The following is a 16212-nucleotide window of genomic DNA, read 5'->3' as shown; positions in this document are numbered from 1 at the left end:
TTCACTAATATTAAAATAAATATAACTAATCATTTATATATAAATTATTTAAATTAATAAGTTATTCATGTGTCGCACAGTCATTATTATTATTTTAGTTATAAAATTAAGTTTATAAATATAATTTAATATTTTTTTAATATTTAATATTAATTTATAATATTTTAAAAAATAATATCAAAATAATTATTATTTTTAAAAATTTTCAAATTTTTAAATTTTATCAGTATAATAATATAAAAATTTATTTATTAATTCTAATATTATATAAATTAATAATACCAATATAATTAATATTACTATTCACTAATAAAATTAATTTAATTAGTGAATATAACATTTAAAAATAATACCTTTTATAATTAAAATTATTATTTAATTAGAAAATTTATTTATTAGCTAATATATTATTAAAATATAATAAATATATTATTTTTTAGAATAATTATTATCTAATTAGAAAATTAATTTATTATTATATATTTTTTTTAAAATTAGAATGACTGGTTAATTAAAAATATAACTCATTAATTAATAAATAAATAAAAATTATAAATTATACATAAATTCTAATTTTATATGTCAAATATAATATATTAATAATTAAAAAAATCTATTAAAAATAATTTAAATATAAAAAATTAATATATATTTAGATTTTTAATTCAATCGTCGACCCGAAATCCGTTTCAATAACTGCACAACTCAAGTATTTTTTGTTTGTTGGTTTTGTTTTTTTGTTTTGTTGATAGAGACATTAGAGAGTTTTATAAGAGAGTGTGGGAAAGGTAAGAAGAATTGTCTGTCCATTTCTTGTAGCGTTGGTTAGAGAATAGAATATGATAGCGAAATGACATGTGGCGTGATGTGGGTCCCACCGGTCACCTGATTGAGTAGCAGCGCATGCCCCTTCACTCTCTGCACCGACTGCCTCTGTCTGCATCATATTATTATTATTATTAATTATTATTTTGTATAGTCCCATCCACCAAATCTCACTTCTCCTTCTTCTTCTTCTTCTTCTTCTTCTTCTTCTTTTCTTACTGGGCTTCTTTTATGGACCCACCACTCTTACATTCTTTCTGATTGCCATTTCAATTGAAAAAGTATTAAATATGGAATTTAATACTTTTACACATCTAAGCAAAAAAAAAAATTGTCATTTTCTTAATCCCTCACGAATTTTTTAAATTATTAATTTACTAAATATTGCTAAAAAATACTTTTCATCATTTAATAATAATATTATCTTTTTACATTTTATAATATCTACTAACGCATCTTAGCAGATATTTTGATTTAACTGTTAAAATGTAGATGCAAGTTGTTTAATTCCTAACAACTCACTATTTGTCAAATAATTTAAAAAAAATCAACAGCTAATATCTAATAGAAAGCTCAACAATTCTATTAAATATTGCCCAATTAATACATATAAAGTTTAAATTTTCAACTATGAGCTTTTTATAATTAAAATTTATTTCACATTTGTAGTGACTTATATTTAAGCAACAGTTTCTTTCTTTCATATTAATCAATTTTTATATTTATTCTCAATTTAAAATGTAAAGATTATTCACTAATTTCACAAACATATTATTTTCTTATTTAGATAAATTTGTATTTTTTTTAGTTAGTTTTCAGATTTAGGTAGTATCATAAGTCAATTTTTATATATATTATATTAAATTGATTTCTCAAGTTTTACTATTTTCTTTAAATGATTTGATTTTGGGAATGGAATCTCGGTAAATAAAAACAACTAAAAGAGTTAAAAAAATAGGATTTGGGTCCAGAAATTTTGAGATCTATTGATTTAATTAGAATTTATAAATTTAAAATCTATAAAGCTTAAAATTTTATTGTTTATGTAATACCTGAAATTTTTTTTAATAAAGATAATATTAATAATGATTAATAATAATTTTTTATTTAAGTTAATTTTAGCTTTATTTTTTTTATTCAGTTTAATTGGAATGATTTAAATATAAATTTTGAATTTTAAGGTTAGACAAATAAATGAGCTATTTTCCATATCCAATTAGTTTGATTTTTAAGGAGTTAATTAAGTAAATTATTTGAGGAATAAATTATATTTTTATTTGGTTATTCAAATTTTTTTCCAAATGTATATGTATATGTATAAATAAAATTATATATTGAAAAATTATAGAAGAAATTATAAAAGATGTTTTTATGAAAGAATTTTGGGAAAATTGGCATTTTAATTAACTAGTGATATTAAAATTTAAGTTGGAAGATAATTAGTAAATTGATTATTTAATTTAATTGTATATTTGGTATTTTTGTAAATAATTGTGTCAGCAGAGGTATTTTTGTAGTTGTGTATTTTTAATAATTCTAAATTAAATACTTAGAGGCTTAATTGAAAGACTAAAAAAAAGTTTAGGGGTTAAATTGATATTCTGCAGGATGAAATTGTAAGTAATTAAAAAAAATTTAGGGACCAAATTGTAAAATTTAAAGTTTGGGGGCCTAAAGTCGATATAGAGAAGAAGAAAAGAGAAGGGAGTGTCGGGGAGAGAGGACGGCAGAAGAAGCGGTAGCTTCGCAGGCGTGGGTGGCGATCACGGGCGCGAGCCGGCCAAGAGCGGAAGAGGAAAGGCGTGTTTCCATTTCCAGCTTGGCAGTGGGTGGAAATTGGCTCCTCTCGGCGAGGGCTCTCTTTCGGAAGCAGCGGAGACGCCTGTGGTGGCTGGAATTGCGAGATCCGGCAAAGTGAAGTTTGGGGGGGCAGTGGACGTTTTTGGGTTTTTCCGGCGATCTCCGGCAAGCTATGGATGATCGGAGGACGTATCCCGACTCTCCTCAGCTCAAGCTTCGCAATGACACCGGTTTCGTGGCGATCGAACTTCGTTTGCAAATCGACGGCCGAGATCGTCCGCAAATCTCTTCAGATGATCGGGTGTCGGATCGGAAAATCAGAAGCGGGTATCGTCATCATAGCATGACATGTATGGTTTGTATGACTTATTAATTATTTTAAAATTAAATAATGTGATATTGAGATGTTTGAAACTATTTTAGATATATGATTTTAACTCACTCTCGAGACTGACAGTCTCCATTTACTGTTTTTCAGATTCGTGACTGTTAGTCTTCCCGCTACTCTTACTCAGTAACCCGACTTCTTCATCATCGGGTGGTGTTTGATTTGGTATGTCAAATTGTAAAAATCTTAGATTCTCCGCAGTAGTAATAGTAGGGATATCAGTGGTAATGTAATTTTCTGTAGTTTCGACTCTCACCTAATTCTTCGAGCCGACCGATTTAATTGTGTAAAATTTAACGTTACTGTAAATTGTGGTATTAATAACAGTAAAATTTGAGTTGAGGTTGGTATGAGTTAGTGACTGTCAGGCTTACTACGGGATTCGGTAGCTTTACGCCTACCTATTTTCTAGTGCCGGTCACGGGCCCACAAGTGGGGTCGTGACAATTTAAATTAAACATAAAAGAATTTTGTTTAAAATTAAATATAATTTTAAAAAAGAATAAATTATTAAAGATAATATTAAAATTAATAAAATATTATAACAATTCATCATTCTTTTAAAATGGTAGATTTTAAACTTTTCCACCTCTTAAGTAGAAAATTAAAATTTTAAACAATGAGAAAAATTTTAAAGATGAAAGATTTATTAAGATCCATGAATTTAACATTTTCTTACGCAACAAATAATATATTTAAGTGAAATCTATAAGTTTTATAAAATCTCTTATCTAAAATTTCTTAATCCAAACAATCTGTATAGATAATTTAGTGATAAATATGAATCCTGTAAATATATATATATATATATATTTATATATATATGTATATTCATTTATTTATTTATGAGACTTAATTTTTTTAATATATATATACTTCATTCTTTTACATGTATACTTACTTTTTACATATAAAATTTAAATTTATGTGTATTTTATAGTTTTTTCTATAACACTAATTATAGTCCTAAAAATTAATATATTAATTATATTCTAATATTATATTAATTGATAAATAGTTTTCTAATAAGATAATAATAATAATTATATTTTCAAAAATATTATATTAATTATATTTTAATATTATATTAATTAATAAATTAATTCTATAATTAGATAATAATTATAATTTTAAAAAATAAAATCTTAAATTATATTTTTAATATTATATTTAATAATAAATTAATTTTTTAATTATATAATAAAATTTTAATTCTAAAAATAGTAATATCAATTATATTGATAAATTAACTTATATAATATTAAAATTAAGTAATAAATAATTTTTTTGTCACGACCCCACCCGTGGACCCGTGACCGACACTAGGGAATGGGTAGGCTTAAGGCCACCGAAACCCGTAGTAAGCCTGACACTCACTAATTTAAACAAATCTCATCTCAAATTAATATTATTAAAACCACAAATTATCTTAATAGCTACATTCTACAAAATTACTTCGGTCTACCAGAAAAACTAGGCGAGACCCGAAGCTCAGAAAATTTACAACTGATACATCTACTAATTACTACTGCGGAGAATCTAAGATTTACCAATTTACATACCAGATCAAATACATCACCCGATGATGAAGGAGTCGGGTTATTGAATAAGAGTCGCGGGAGAACTAACAGTCACAAATCTGAAAAAAACATAAGTGGAGACTGTCAGTCTCGAGAGTGAGTTAAAATCAAATAATCTAGGGACTATTGCTTCTTCTCAGAAAACATAGATTATTCAAATCATACTATAATCATACCCTACTATTTCCTTCACATAAAATATTAATCATTCGAATCAAAATATCAACCATGCACGTAAATACAAATCACATTATAATCAAATACCATAATAAATAAATAAATAAAAATATATATTTACTTTTACGGGACGAGTGGCTCGGTAGAACCCTAAACCCCAAATTCTAGTAGCCTTTCGGCTCTCTTAATCCAATAGGTCTGGCGCCCAGAGAGCAAGCTCGATCAGGGTCCTTACTTCCAGCCTGAACACTTGAATTCCAAATAAGTCGGCCAGAGAGCATTGCTCGATCGGGGACCTTAACTCCGCATCAATCGAACTCGTACCCTGCAGAGCAAGCTCGATCAGTATAAAATTCATAATAACCTTATATCCATGATCATTACCGGTGCGCACGCGGTCCTGATGTAACCCATCAGACGGCATGTTCTATAAGCCACATTTCCCAATTCACAATCATCACATATAATAAATATCATTATCTGATGAACTCAACCAACACATATCGAAATAAAGATTAAAGATTTAAGGTAAAACAACGTGCAATTTGTGAGGGGAAAAATAATAACGCTTATCTTATTATAACATACTAATAATAATATTTATATTATTTCAAATATTAATAATCAAGTGAAATCATTTATCTTGCGATACTAATAATCATATTATGCATGAACTTTCAAAATAGCATATTAAATTAGACTTAGCAATAGTGCAATGATTAAATGACTTTAACTCACAGGATTAGGCGACCTCCTAGCTCTGCTCCGGTGCCTCGGTTGGAGCGAGCCGAACAAACGGACAATCTAGTCACGGAAAACAATTTATCAAAACGCTGAAACAATCGATCTTTAATCCTAGGTCTAGACTCCTGTAAGAATCTCGACTCGGAGAATTCTACCGAAAATCCGTGAACCTCCCTACAACACGAACATTACCCCCCGTAAAAACGGGTCCAGGACCTGCTAGAAAAACACTCCAAATATCCAACAATTTAAACAACGGGAGTCGGGTCCCCAAACTTCACTATTTTCCGACTCCGCCACACAAAGACAAAATACGAGGCGTAAGTCGACAGACAATTATTTTTGACTCACAAAAATCATCAAATACTCAATATAATCCAATAAACACAAATAACCAAGAATTTCTAAAATTAACGGGCCAAAGAAAAATTACCGAGACGCTCGATCGCTCGGTCGACTCGCCTCCGGCCGCCGGAGTCCGATCGATGATCCGAACACACCATCAGACTCACAACGACGCGCTGATGACGATCCCTGCTTCCGATTTTCCGATCTGACACTCGATCGTCCGACGAGATTTGCAGACGATCTCGACCGTCAATTCGCAAACGAAGCCTGATCGCCACAAAACCAGTGCCATCGCGAAGCTTGAGCTGAGGAGAGTCGGGATACATCCTCCGATCATCCATCCTCCGCCGGAGCTCGCCGGAAAAGCCCAAAAATGCGGCTGGCTCCACTTCGCCGAAACTCTCTCCTTCGGCCACCAAAACCGACGCCGCTGCCGCCAAAAGGAAGCTCTCTCCAAGGGGAGTTGATCGCCACCGAGATCGGCCGGAAACGGCCGGAACGACGCTTCGGGCCGCCACACGTCGCGCGATTCCGCTACGCCGCCTGGCCGCTGTTGTCTTGCCAACAAGACGTCGCTCCGCAACGCCCACGCCCCACGACCGCCTGACCCCCCTCACTCTCTTCCCCTACCGACTCTCTCTCTCCTCCTTTCTTCTTCTCCGATTTCTTTCCTTTCAATATCGACATTTGACCCCTGAACTTTTCCTTATTGCAATTTGGTCCCTCAACTCTCTTAATTACTTACAATTTCATCCATTAAAATTCTAATTTAACCCCCAAACTTCTTTTTAGCCTTTCAATTAAGCCCCTAGCTATTTAATTTGGGCCAAAACAGAATTATTGAAAATACACAATTACAAAAATACCCCTGACCGACATATTTATTTACGAAAATACCAAACTCACAAATTTCCATTAAACCCTCACAAAAATAAAATTATATTTTTAATCTTTATTCCAAAATAATCCTCCAATTAAATCCTACACACAATTAAATTAAATAATCAATTTCCAACTCAAAATTTAATACTACTAATCAATTATAATACCAATTCTCCCAAAATTCTTTTATAAAAACATCCTTTATAATTTCTTCCAAAATTTTCCAATATATAATTTTACTTATATAAATATGCATTTGGGAAAATTTTGAATAACCAAAATATAATCATTTCTCAAATAATTTACTTGAATAATTTCTTAAAATTTCAAACTAATTGGGTATAGAAAATAACTCATTTATTTGATTAATATTAAATTTTTTATTAAATCATTTCAAATTAAACCCAATAAAAATAAAGCTAAAATTAACTTAAATAAAAAAAAAACTCATTATTAAATATATAAAAAAAAATTCCGGGTGTTACATTTTTAAATTTTTATATTATTATATTAATAAAATTTTGTAAGTCTCTATGCAAAAATAATTAGTTTGCTATTATTTTTAATATTAAATATTAAATTTTTTATTAAATTATATCTATTAGTTTGATTTTATAATCAAAATAATAATAACCACCGTGTAAAAAACGGGTAAATGGCTAATATATATTAATTTCAGAGGCTTAAAACTTTTTTGACATGTGTACTTATTTTTTTGATATATAGAATTTTATTTTGACATCTATACTTATTTTTTACTCATGAAATTCAAAGTTATAAGTACTTTTATAGTTGTTTTTTATTTATTTATTGACTAATAAATTATATTTTTAATTAAACACTGATATAATTTTAAGAAATAAAAATTAAATATATTTTAATATTATATTAAATAATAAATAATCTTATAGTCGGATAATGATACTAATTTTATTCTATAAACTTATATATTAATTATATTTTAAAATTATATTGACTAGTAGATTAAATCTTTAAGTAGATAATAATTCTAATTTTTGAAAATAACATCTTAAATTATATTTTTAATATTATATTCAATAATAAATTAAGTTTTTACTTTTACAATAAATTTTTAATCCTAAAAATAGTAATGTCAACTATATTAATAGTATTAATTTATATAATATTTAAATTAATTAATAAATATTTTAAATATTTATATTATTATACTAATAAAATTTTAAAAAATTAAAAATATTATTTAAAATTAATTAATTTACTATTATTTTTTAAATTATTATAAATTAAATTTAAATATTAAAATTATTAAAATTATATTTATTAATTTAATATTATAATTAAAATAATAATTAACTGGCGTAGAATAGCATGCGCTAAAAGATCCGATTAGTGTTCAACTTGTTGATGGATGGGCATTGTTCGTGCTTGCCTCCAATTGGGTGATAATGGGCTTATTGTCTTGGCGAGAGCTACAAGGAGCAGCAGTCATCGTTACTAAAACATGGTACCCAACAGAACTGCAATTTCTGTTAAGAACACTAAACCACGTCGCTCGCTTGCTTCTTTCTTCATTAAGCCTTCTAAATTATCTTCACCAAATTCCGAACTTGAAAGCAGAAACACTAAAAGGACTTGTTTGGGTCCTACCCAATTCGAATATGAACTCCGCAACAAGTGCAAATCAGGTCGAATTAACCTCAATGATGCAGTAAAATATTTTGATAAGCTGCTTCTGTCAAAGCCCGTTCCTTTAATTGGTACGTTTAATTATTTATTAGGTTCAATTTCCAAGCTCAAGTCCTATTCGGTTGTGTTTTCTTTGTATAGGAAGTTGAATTATGTTGGTGTAAACCCTGATTTATGTACATTAAATATTTTAATTAATTCTTGTTGTCATTTGAAGTCTGTAGCATGTGGGCTTTGTGTGTTTGGTAAAATTATGAAGAGCGGTTATCAGCCTAATTTGGTTACGGTTAGTACTTTGGTTAAAGGTATGTGCTTTGAGGGTAAAGTAATGGATGCGTTGGAACTGTTTGATAAAATGACTAGAAGTGGGTTTCAAGGAGATATTTTGCTGTATGGGTATCTTATAAATGCGCTTCGTAAAACACGCCAGGCACGACGTGCTGTTGAGTTGCACAGGAGGATGCTGAGTGAAATTTGCAGTGGAAATTTCTTCACTTACGGCCTGGTCATCGATTCTCTTTGTAAAGATGGATTGGCGATCAAGGGACTGAAAATGTTTAGGGAAATGATCAACATGGGAATTTGTCCTAATGTTATTGTTTATAGTTCTTTGATTAATGGACTTTGTAGGGTAGGAAAATTGAGGGAAGCAGTTAATCTTTTTGATGAAATGGTCAGTCAAGGGATTAAAGCTAATGTAATCACCTATAATTCGTTAATTCACGCGTCTTGCAGATTTGGATTATGGAAGGAAGCAACGAGAACTTTTAGTCAAATGGTGGGAGAAGGGATATTACCAGATGTGGTGACATTCACAACTTTAATCGATCACCTAAGCAAGAAGGGGAAGGTGCAAGAAGCTTACAAGATTTTTGAATTGATGATAAAGCAGGGGGAAGCGCCTAACATAGTTACTTATAATTCACTTTTGAATGGTTTGTGTTTGCACCATCAGATGGATCATGCTGTGAGGTTGTTTGAAGTAATGGTAGAGAGAGGCATTAAGATAGATGTTATCAGCTATAATACATTGATTAATGGCTATTGCACGAGTGGGAAGACCGAAGAAGCAATGACGTTATTTCGAAAAATGCAATATGAAGAATTGACGCCAAGTATAACAACATACACAATACTTCTAAAAGCATTATACCAAAATGGGAGAATCAGAACTGCAAAAGAATTGTTCAATAATATGCAAATTTGCGGCCAATCTCCATCACTTGATACTTACACAGTCCTGTTAGATGGACTTTGCAAAAATGGCTGTATTGAGGAAGCAATAGACGTGTTTCGGTCTCTCAAGAGTATAAAATATAAGCCAAGTATTCGTATATATAGCATACTCATTGGTGGAATGTTTCAAGCAAGAAGATGGGAATCAGCAATGGAAATATTTGATGAGATCCCAACAGTAGGTTTAGTTCCTAATATTGTTACTTACAATATAATGATCAATGGTCTTTGCAAGGAGGGGAAGCTACTAGAGGCTGAAAGATTGTTCGTACAAATGGAAGAAAGTGGCTGTGAACAAGATGAAATTTCGTTCAATTTCATCATACGGGGTTTTCTTCAAGAAAATCAGGTTCAGAAAGCAATGGAGTTTCTGAAAAGAATGCGTGAGAAAAATTTCTCTCCAAATGACAGTGTCACCTTGATGTTAGTGAACCTTTACGCTGCGGATGCACAATCATCCGAGTTGCCAAATAATTTCTTACATGAGTTGGTGCAAAAGAAGACCCTTAAAACTCAACAAGATGTGACATGAGCGGTTTCAATTTGTTTCCCTCATTATTGAGGCAGTTTAGGTGCAGGAATTAAGTTGTAAATTACTTTCGGGGTACCTATTTCTTTCTAATCCGTTGCTGTGTATTTTCTCAACAAGCATTTTACTTGTTATTGTGGGTGAATACAGGTTGTTTCTTGCAGATCTATGGATGTGTTTCATCCCTTTCCTCAAGATTTGAAGAATGCCTACTCTACTTGGTTGAGATTATGCTATCTCTTAGATCTTGTTTTTCCCTTTTTTGTCAAAAAGAGAAACCAAGTATTCCCAACAAATTACATTTTCTTGTAAACAAGCTTTACCCAAATTGGAACTAATGAAATCCCCAGAAGGTATCCCCTCATTTTAAATCCATGTATATTTCATCTGAATTCCTGCATTTGAACCATCAATATAACCTTTCAGAATTCATTAGATTTGTAATTAATTTAAATTGATAGTTCAAAGCTTAAAATTGAAAGTTCTAAAATTTTAAAATATAGAAAAATATATTCCACCGTAAAAATAAAAAAAAAATAAAAAAAAACTAACACTATTCTCAAAAGTCTGTTAAAATGGAGAAAAATCCAATTAAATAAAATTTTCACCATCAAATTCTAGATTTGAATAATAAATAAAAGTGTTTTAATAAGCAAAATGTAATGAGGGAATTATTGTCAGTACAACTCCTTTTTTAACAGGTAAAATAATTTACAACTAAAGAAGCAAAAACCAGTCACAGTCCAATGGCACAAACCCCATCTTTGCAATTGCAGCCATAGTTTCCTATTCATAAGAAATTTGACAAGTTGATACAATTCACAACTGTTTTTATTAAAATAGCCAGATGTGTTTGCCTTGAATAATCTAATTGGTGAATGCCTAAAGAAGAAATTGATAAATAAAAAAATCTTTAAAAATGATTCAGTAGCACATATGCTTTTTTTCTGAGCAAAAATTCATTAATATTTTAAATTTAGTGGGCTCAACGGCACACGCTTTTAACAATCTTGAAAGAGACAGGCTATTGACTCCTTTTATCTATTATATAAAGATTGAGGAAATAAACTAACATCTTAACAATGAAACCAGGGACAAGAATCCTATGAGCTAAAATCCAGAAATGATTTTGGCACAGCCTCTTGTATGCTTTAACATTTTAGTATTCTAATTAATTCCCACTTGTGCTACTGATGTAACCTATATTATACATTTTAATTATCTCAACTTCAAGGTATAAATACATATGTAATATGGTAACATATTCCTCACCAAAAATCAAGTTCTTAAAGCTTTTGAACTAGTTTACATTTCAATTATCAGTAAAGAAGAAAAAGAAGGAAAGATGACAAGCACTGTTGGCAAGGTCATTCATTGCAAAGGTAGTAAAAGAATTTGTTTAATAACTTGGTTTTGGGTACTTTGTTTTAAAAATATATTGAATTATGATTACTTGTATTATAGCTGCTGTGGCATGGGAGGCAGGGAAGCCACTAGTGATTGAAGAAGTAGAGGTGGCACCTCCACAGGCTAATGAAGTTCGTTTAAAGATCATCTTCACTTCTTTATGCCACACTGATGTTTACTTCTGGGAAGCCAAGGTAACTTTATTAACAAGGTTTCCTTAGTATCAGTTTCTGATTTGCACATTTACCTAACTGATTTACTTCTGTCCTGCAGGGGCAGAACCCGTTATTTCCTAGAATTTATGGCCATGAGGCAGGAGGGTAAACAAAATCACTGCTAAATTAATCATGATTATGCAGTCTTTCTTGTAAAGTTTATCTTTGATGCCTTGCAGAAAATGGTTGGTAAATCCTATATTATTCTTTTTCTGTTTGGCAATAGGATTGTGGAGAGTGTTGGTGAAGGTGTGAATGATCTCAAACCAGGTGATCATGTCCTCCCAGTATTTACTGGGGAATGCAAGAATTGTGCTCACTGCAAATCCGAAGAGAGCAACATGTGCAACCTCCTGAGGATAAATACTGACAGGGGAGTTATGCTTAATGATGGAAAATCAAGATTTTCCATTAAAGGCAAGCCTATTTACCACTTCGTTGGGACATCCACTTTTAGCGAGTACACAGTGGTTCATGTAGGCTGTGTTGCCAAAATCAATCCCTTGGCTCCTTTGGACAAAGTCTGCGTGCTAAGTTGTGGAATCTCAACAGGTACAGAACTCTAAAAATCTAATTGCAAAAACCCCTTTCATTCCACCAATTCTTTGTCAATTAATGGACAACTTTTTGGGATTTTAGGTCTTGGTGCCACTTTGAATGTGGCCAAGCCTCCAAAGGGTTCAACTGTGGCTATCTTTGGATTGGGAGCTGTAGGCCTTGCTGTGAGTATCTGATGTTTCACTAGAATTTCTCTTTCTTTCTCTTTTTCTTTACTGAAACTGAAGCTAATAAATGCTGAAAATATATATGCTGCATCTATGTGACTAGGCTGCTGAAGGAGCTAGGATTGCTGGGGCTTCAAGAATTATTGGTGTGGATGTGAATTCAAATAGATTTGAGGATGGTTAGCATTTAATTGGTTCTAGAAGCAACATAATAGCTCAGCTTATTTTTGACATTCTAGGTTGTATGATCTTGCTGAGTCCATTCTCCTTTGGTTACAGCAAAGAAGTTTGGCGTAACTGAGTTTGTGAACCCAAAACATCATGAGAAACCGGTTCAGGAGGTTTGCTTACGGACTGACCCTTCTTTACAACAGAGATCCTCGGTTCTTCGTTTGAAAAAGATTAACTATTTGTTGATATGCAGGTGATTGCTGAGATGACTAATGGAGGAGTCGATAGAAGTGTTGAATGTACAGGAAACGTGGATGCAATGATTTCTGCATTTGAATGTGTACATGACGTATGTTTCTCTATCCCTGCTTTTCATTGCAGAATCCAATTGTATGCTCCTACTCTTATCAGTTCCGGATTTGATATTTTTCTGAACAAACTGAAAACGATGATTCCAGGGCTGGGGAGTTGCTGTTCTGGTTGGAGTGCCACACAAAGAAGCTGTTTTCAAGACCCACCCCATGAATGTTTTGAATGAAAGGACTCTCAAAGGTACCTTCTTCGGAAACTACAAGCCTCGAACCGATCTTCCTTCAGTTGTGGAAAAGTACATGACCAAGGTAAAGCCTAAAACGGACAAGACCTTGCCATTCAGCGTTTTCTTTAACCTGATAGCTTGTCACTTAACTGACTTCTGATATACTGAATAACAGGAACTTGAACTGGAAAAGTTCATCACGCATTCAGTCCCTTTCTCCGAGATCAACGAGGCCTTTGAACTCATGCTTAAAGGGGAAAGCCTTCGCTGCATCATCCGAATGGAGGAATAGAGGCCCCTGTGAACAACTGCCATCCCCCACATGAAATAGCAAAAAGATTGGAAACAGTATTATGATAATTATACGTTTTCGTGTTATATAAATCTTGTGAATGTAAATTTATCACCAATTTCATGGATTTCTTGCTTCTGTTGAAATCTATAAATAAATAACGATGTAAATGATTAGACCATCGAATATTGTCCACATCTGCTGTTTTATGCTGTCCAGTCAATTTTCCTGTTATAAAAATCAGCTGAAATAGAGATTATTATACCAGCTACGGCTGGCGACAACAGTTTAGCCAAATGCGCCTTATGTTCTTAAACAATACTACAACATAGCACAAGTTGAAGGTTGTTTACCATTTGGATCCAACATATATATCCAATTGCATCCAAAAAGGAAAAATGAACCCTTTTGGATCACAAACTGCAAAATGAATCAAGAACTAAATTAGTAAATATACCACTGAGATGAAAAGTGAAAATACATTGACTAATTTTAAGCATCAATGGTTCACAAGATTTAGGGTATGCTTCAATCCACATTCAATATTTTAGTTTCTTTTGTTTTAGTGACAGATTATTATTTGATATTACAGTGATGTAGTAACTGAAAGAAGAATAATTCAATAATATCTTTTATATTAAACCCCATTTTAACAGCCACATACTTTTATAAATAAAACCTCAATAACCTTCAAACTTTAAAGAATTTGAATATTTTTCGCACTGTATGAAACTATGTGAAGATTAATTTGCAAAATGCGGTTATTTCTAGGGTTCATGTTAATGTTAACATGGCTATTTTTAATATTTTATTTAATTGATAAATACTTGAGCCAATTTTAAAGATAGAACATAGTACCAACTTTAAGCATAATATGGTTAGGATAATCTAAAATTGATAATTATATATTTTTATTCAAACGTTATTTTGCAAATTATCTCCACCATGCTTTATTAACTAAAAAAGAAAAAAGATTGAAGCTTTGACATCCTTTCTAAAATGAAATTCAAAGTTTAGGTACGAGTATCACCCGTGTGTTTCATTTATCAAAATAATATTAGCATCTGATGTACAAAATAATATCTTTGACATACTTCTTCCGATTAATACTGCGGTAAAACCGAAGCTACCACTTTCCGCTTTAAATTCACCAAGTTTTTAAATTAGGGTTAAAAGTCTTAATTTGAACTTAATAAAAAAGAAAAAGAAAGTAGATAATTTGAAAAAATCAAATTATTTAGATAATTTTGTACATTTATTTATCATTATTTTTTAAAAAATTATTCTTATTATTTTATTATATAAAAAAAATACCTAATACTATTATTAATTTTAAAAATTCTGACATAGACTCAATCTATTACGTCATCTATAGATAAAATTAATTGTATAATGAAATGTGATATTATCTATAGATTGTTGTATTTATATTGATTTATTTTAATCATAGGTAATTAATAGTAATAAATAAATCAAGCTACTTAATAAATACGTAATAGACTTATTAACCTATCTCTGATGGTAAATTACTACAAACCCTGGCGAGCGAGAAAAGTCCTTATGTCCCGGCTGGTCAGATCTGTGGTCTTGCTTACCACGGACTGGCCCTCCTATGAATGAATGCTCCCTTCGGGTGATCAAACAAAAGTATTCGAATTCTGCCAGCACTAAGAAAACTGTCTTATGGCTTTCAACCTTTGAAACTGCTGGGACTCCAAGAGTTACTAGTGTGGATGTGAACTCGAATAGTTTTGGAGAAGGTAAGCATTCAGTTGTCCAAGAAACAAGCTAATATCGTAGCTTACAATTTTTATTTTTTGTTTTTTTTAACCTTCTAGGAATGATCTTACCGAGTTTACTCTTTTTTGGGACTTTGGGTACAGTTTGTCGTACTCAGTTTATGAACCCAAAAACATCTCAGAAACCGGCTTATGACGTTCATCTCAAATGCTAGACCTTCTTTTCATTAAAACATACTTATTTTCAGCTTAGTTTTATTTTAAACCTACCACTTATTGCGAAGTTGCAAATCTTAATCCCACAAATATGTTTATTTCCGTTATTTTTAAAAGTTGACCTAATAGTTTCCGAGTTTTTCTTGCCAGTTGAGAAAAAGTTGGCAGCGAAGGCCTGGGAGTTACCCAAAGTCGCACATAGTAGTAAATATACAAATTGGTAGGATATAATCCATGATGGCCCCAGTTTGGCCATGACTCAAAAATTCTCCTCTAAAAGCCTGCGGGTGTTACACTAAAGCTATTGACACTTCAAATCAAATATTTGAATATTTAATAAGATCTTTATATTTGTGGTGGTAGATTCCTTAAACTTTTTAATCTGATAATTTCATATCATCACATGGATGTAATTGTTGATTGTCAGGATAAATGAGCTAGTAGATTAGCCAGAACTATTTGCTCAACAGAGAGATTCATCAGGACTTAACTGGCAAAACCAAGGAAATAATCGAACAATATCTCATCACACAAGTAACCACAAGATCTCAAGCCTGCTCAAATACCAGGTGCACTAGAAAAACACTGTAGTAATGAATGAGTGGAACCAATAACTTTCTTATATACAAAGCTGCTCGTCATGTCTTTGTTAACACTTCTATGATGCTCAATATTATCTTATTCTGGTTCATCATGCCCACTTGCCAGATGAAGTGATATTATGATAACCGA

At 31.3% G+C, this 16212-nt stretch overlaps 2 protein-coding genes across 4 annotated transcripts; both read left to right on the top strand.

The window, feature by feature from the left end:
• Positions 1-8123: 8123 nt before the first annotated feature.
• LOC8277847 (pentatricopeptide repeat-containing protein At1g62670, mitochondrial) lies at positions 8124-10344 on the top strand. 2 transcript variants are annotated; one of them, XM_025158609.2, is made up of 2 exons: positions 8124-8483; positions 8637-10344. In XM_025158609.2, the coding sequence occupies exons 1-2, from the start codon at positions 8228-8230 to the stop codon at positions 10178-10180; spliced, it is 1800 nt and encodes a 599-aa protein (XP_025014377.2). In that variant the 5' UTR covers positions 8124-8227; the 3' UTR covers positions 10181-10344. The 2 variants fall into 2 exon arrangements, with proteins under 2 accessions (XP_025014377.2, XP_002526170.1); XM_002526124.3 differs by having other exon boundaries at positions 8347-8483; positions 8630-10344.
• A 1062-nt stretch (positions 10345-11406) lies between these two features.
• Positions 11407-13706, top strand: LOC8277848 (alcohol dehydrogenase). 2 transcript variants are annotated; one of them, XM_048371366.1, is made up of 10 exons: positions 11407-11559; positions 11642-11715; positions 11858-11904; positions 12026-12351; positions 12439-12521; positions 12628-12703; positions 12804-12865; positions 12949-13044; positions 13154-13315; positions 13409-13706. In XM_048371366.1, the coding sequence occupies exons 1-10, from the start codon at positions 11523-11525 to the stop codon at positions 13523-13525; spliced, it is 1080 nt and encodes a 359-aa protein (XP_048227323.1). In that variant the 5' UTR covers positions 11407-11522; the 3' UTR covers positions 13526-13706. The 2 variants fall into 2 exon arrangements, with proteins under 2 accessions (XP_048227323.1, XP_002526171.1); XM_002526125.4 differs by having other exon boundaries at positions 11642-11778.
• The last annotated feature ends 2506 nt before the right edge of the window (positions 13707-16212 follow it).

The sequence above is a fragment of the Ricinus communis genome, chromosome 2, assembly GCF_019578655.1.
Source record: "Ricinus communis isolate WT05 ecotype wild-type chromosome 2, ASM1957865v1, whole genome shotgun sequence".
Lineage (NCBI taxonomy): Eukaryota > Viridiplantae > Streptophyta > Magnoliopsida > Malpighiales > Euphorbiaceae > Ricinus > Ricinus communis.
The sequence above is the reverse complement of the archived record's forward strand: the minus strand, read 5'-3'. Positions and strand labels throughout refer to the sequence as shown.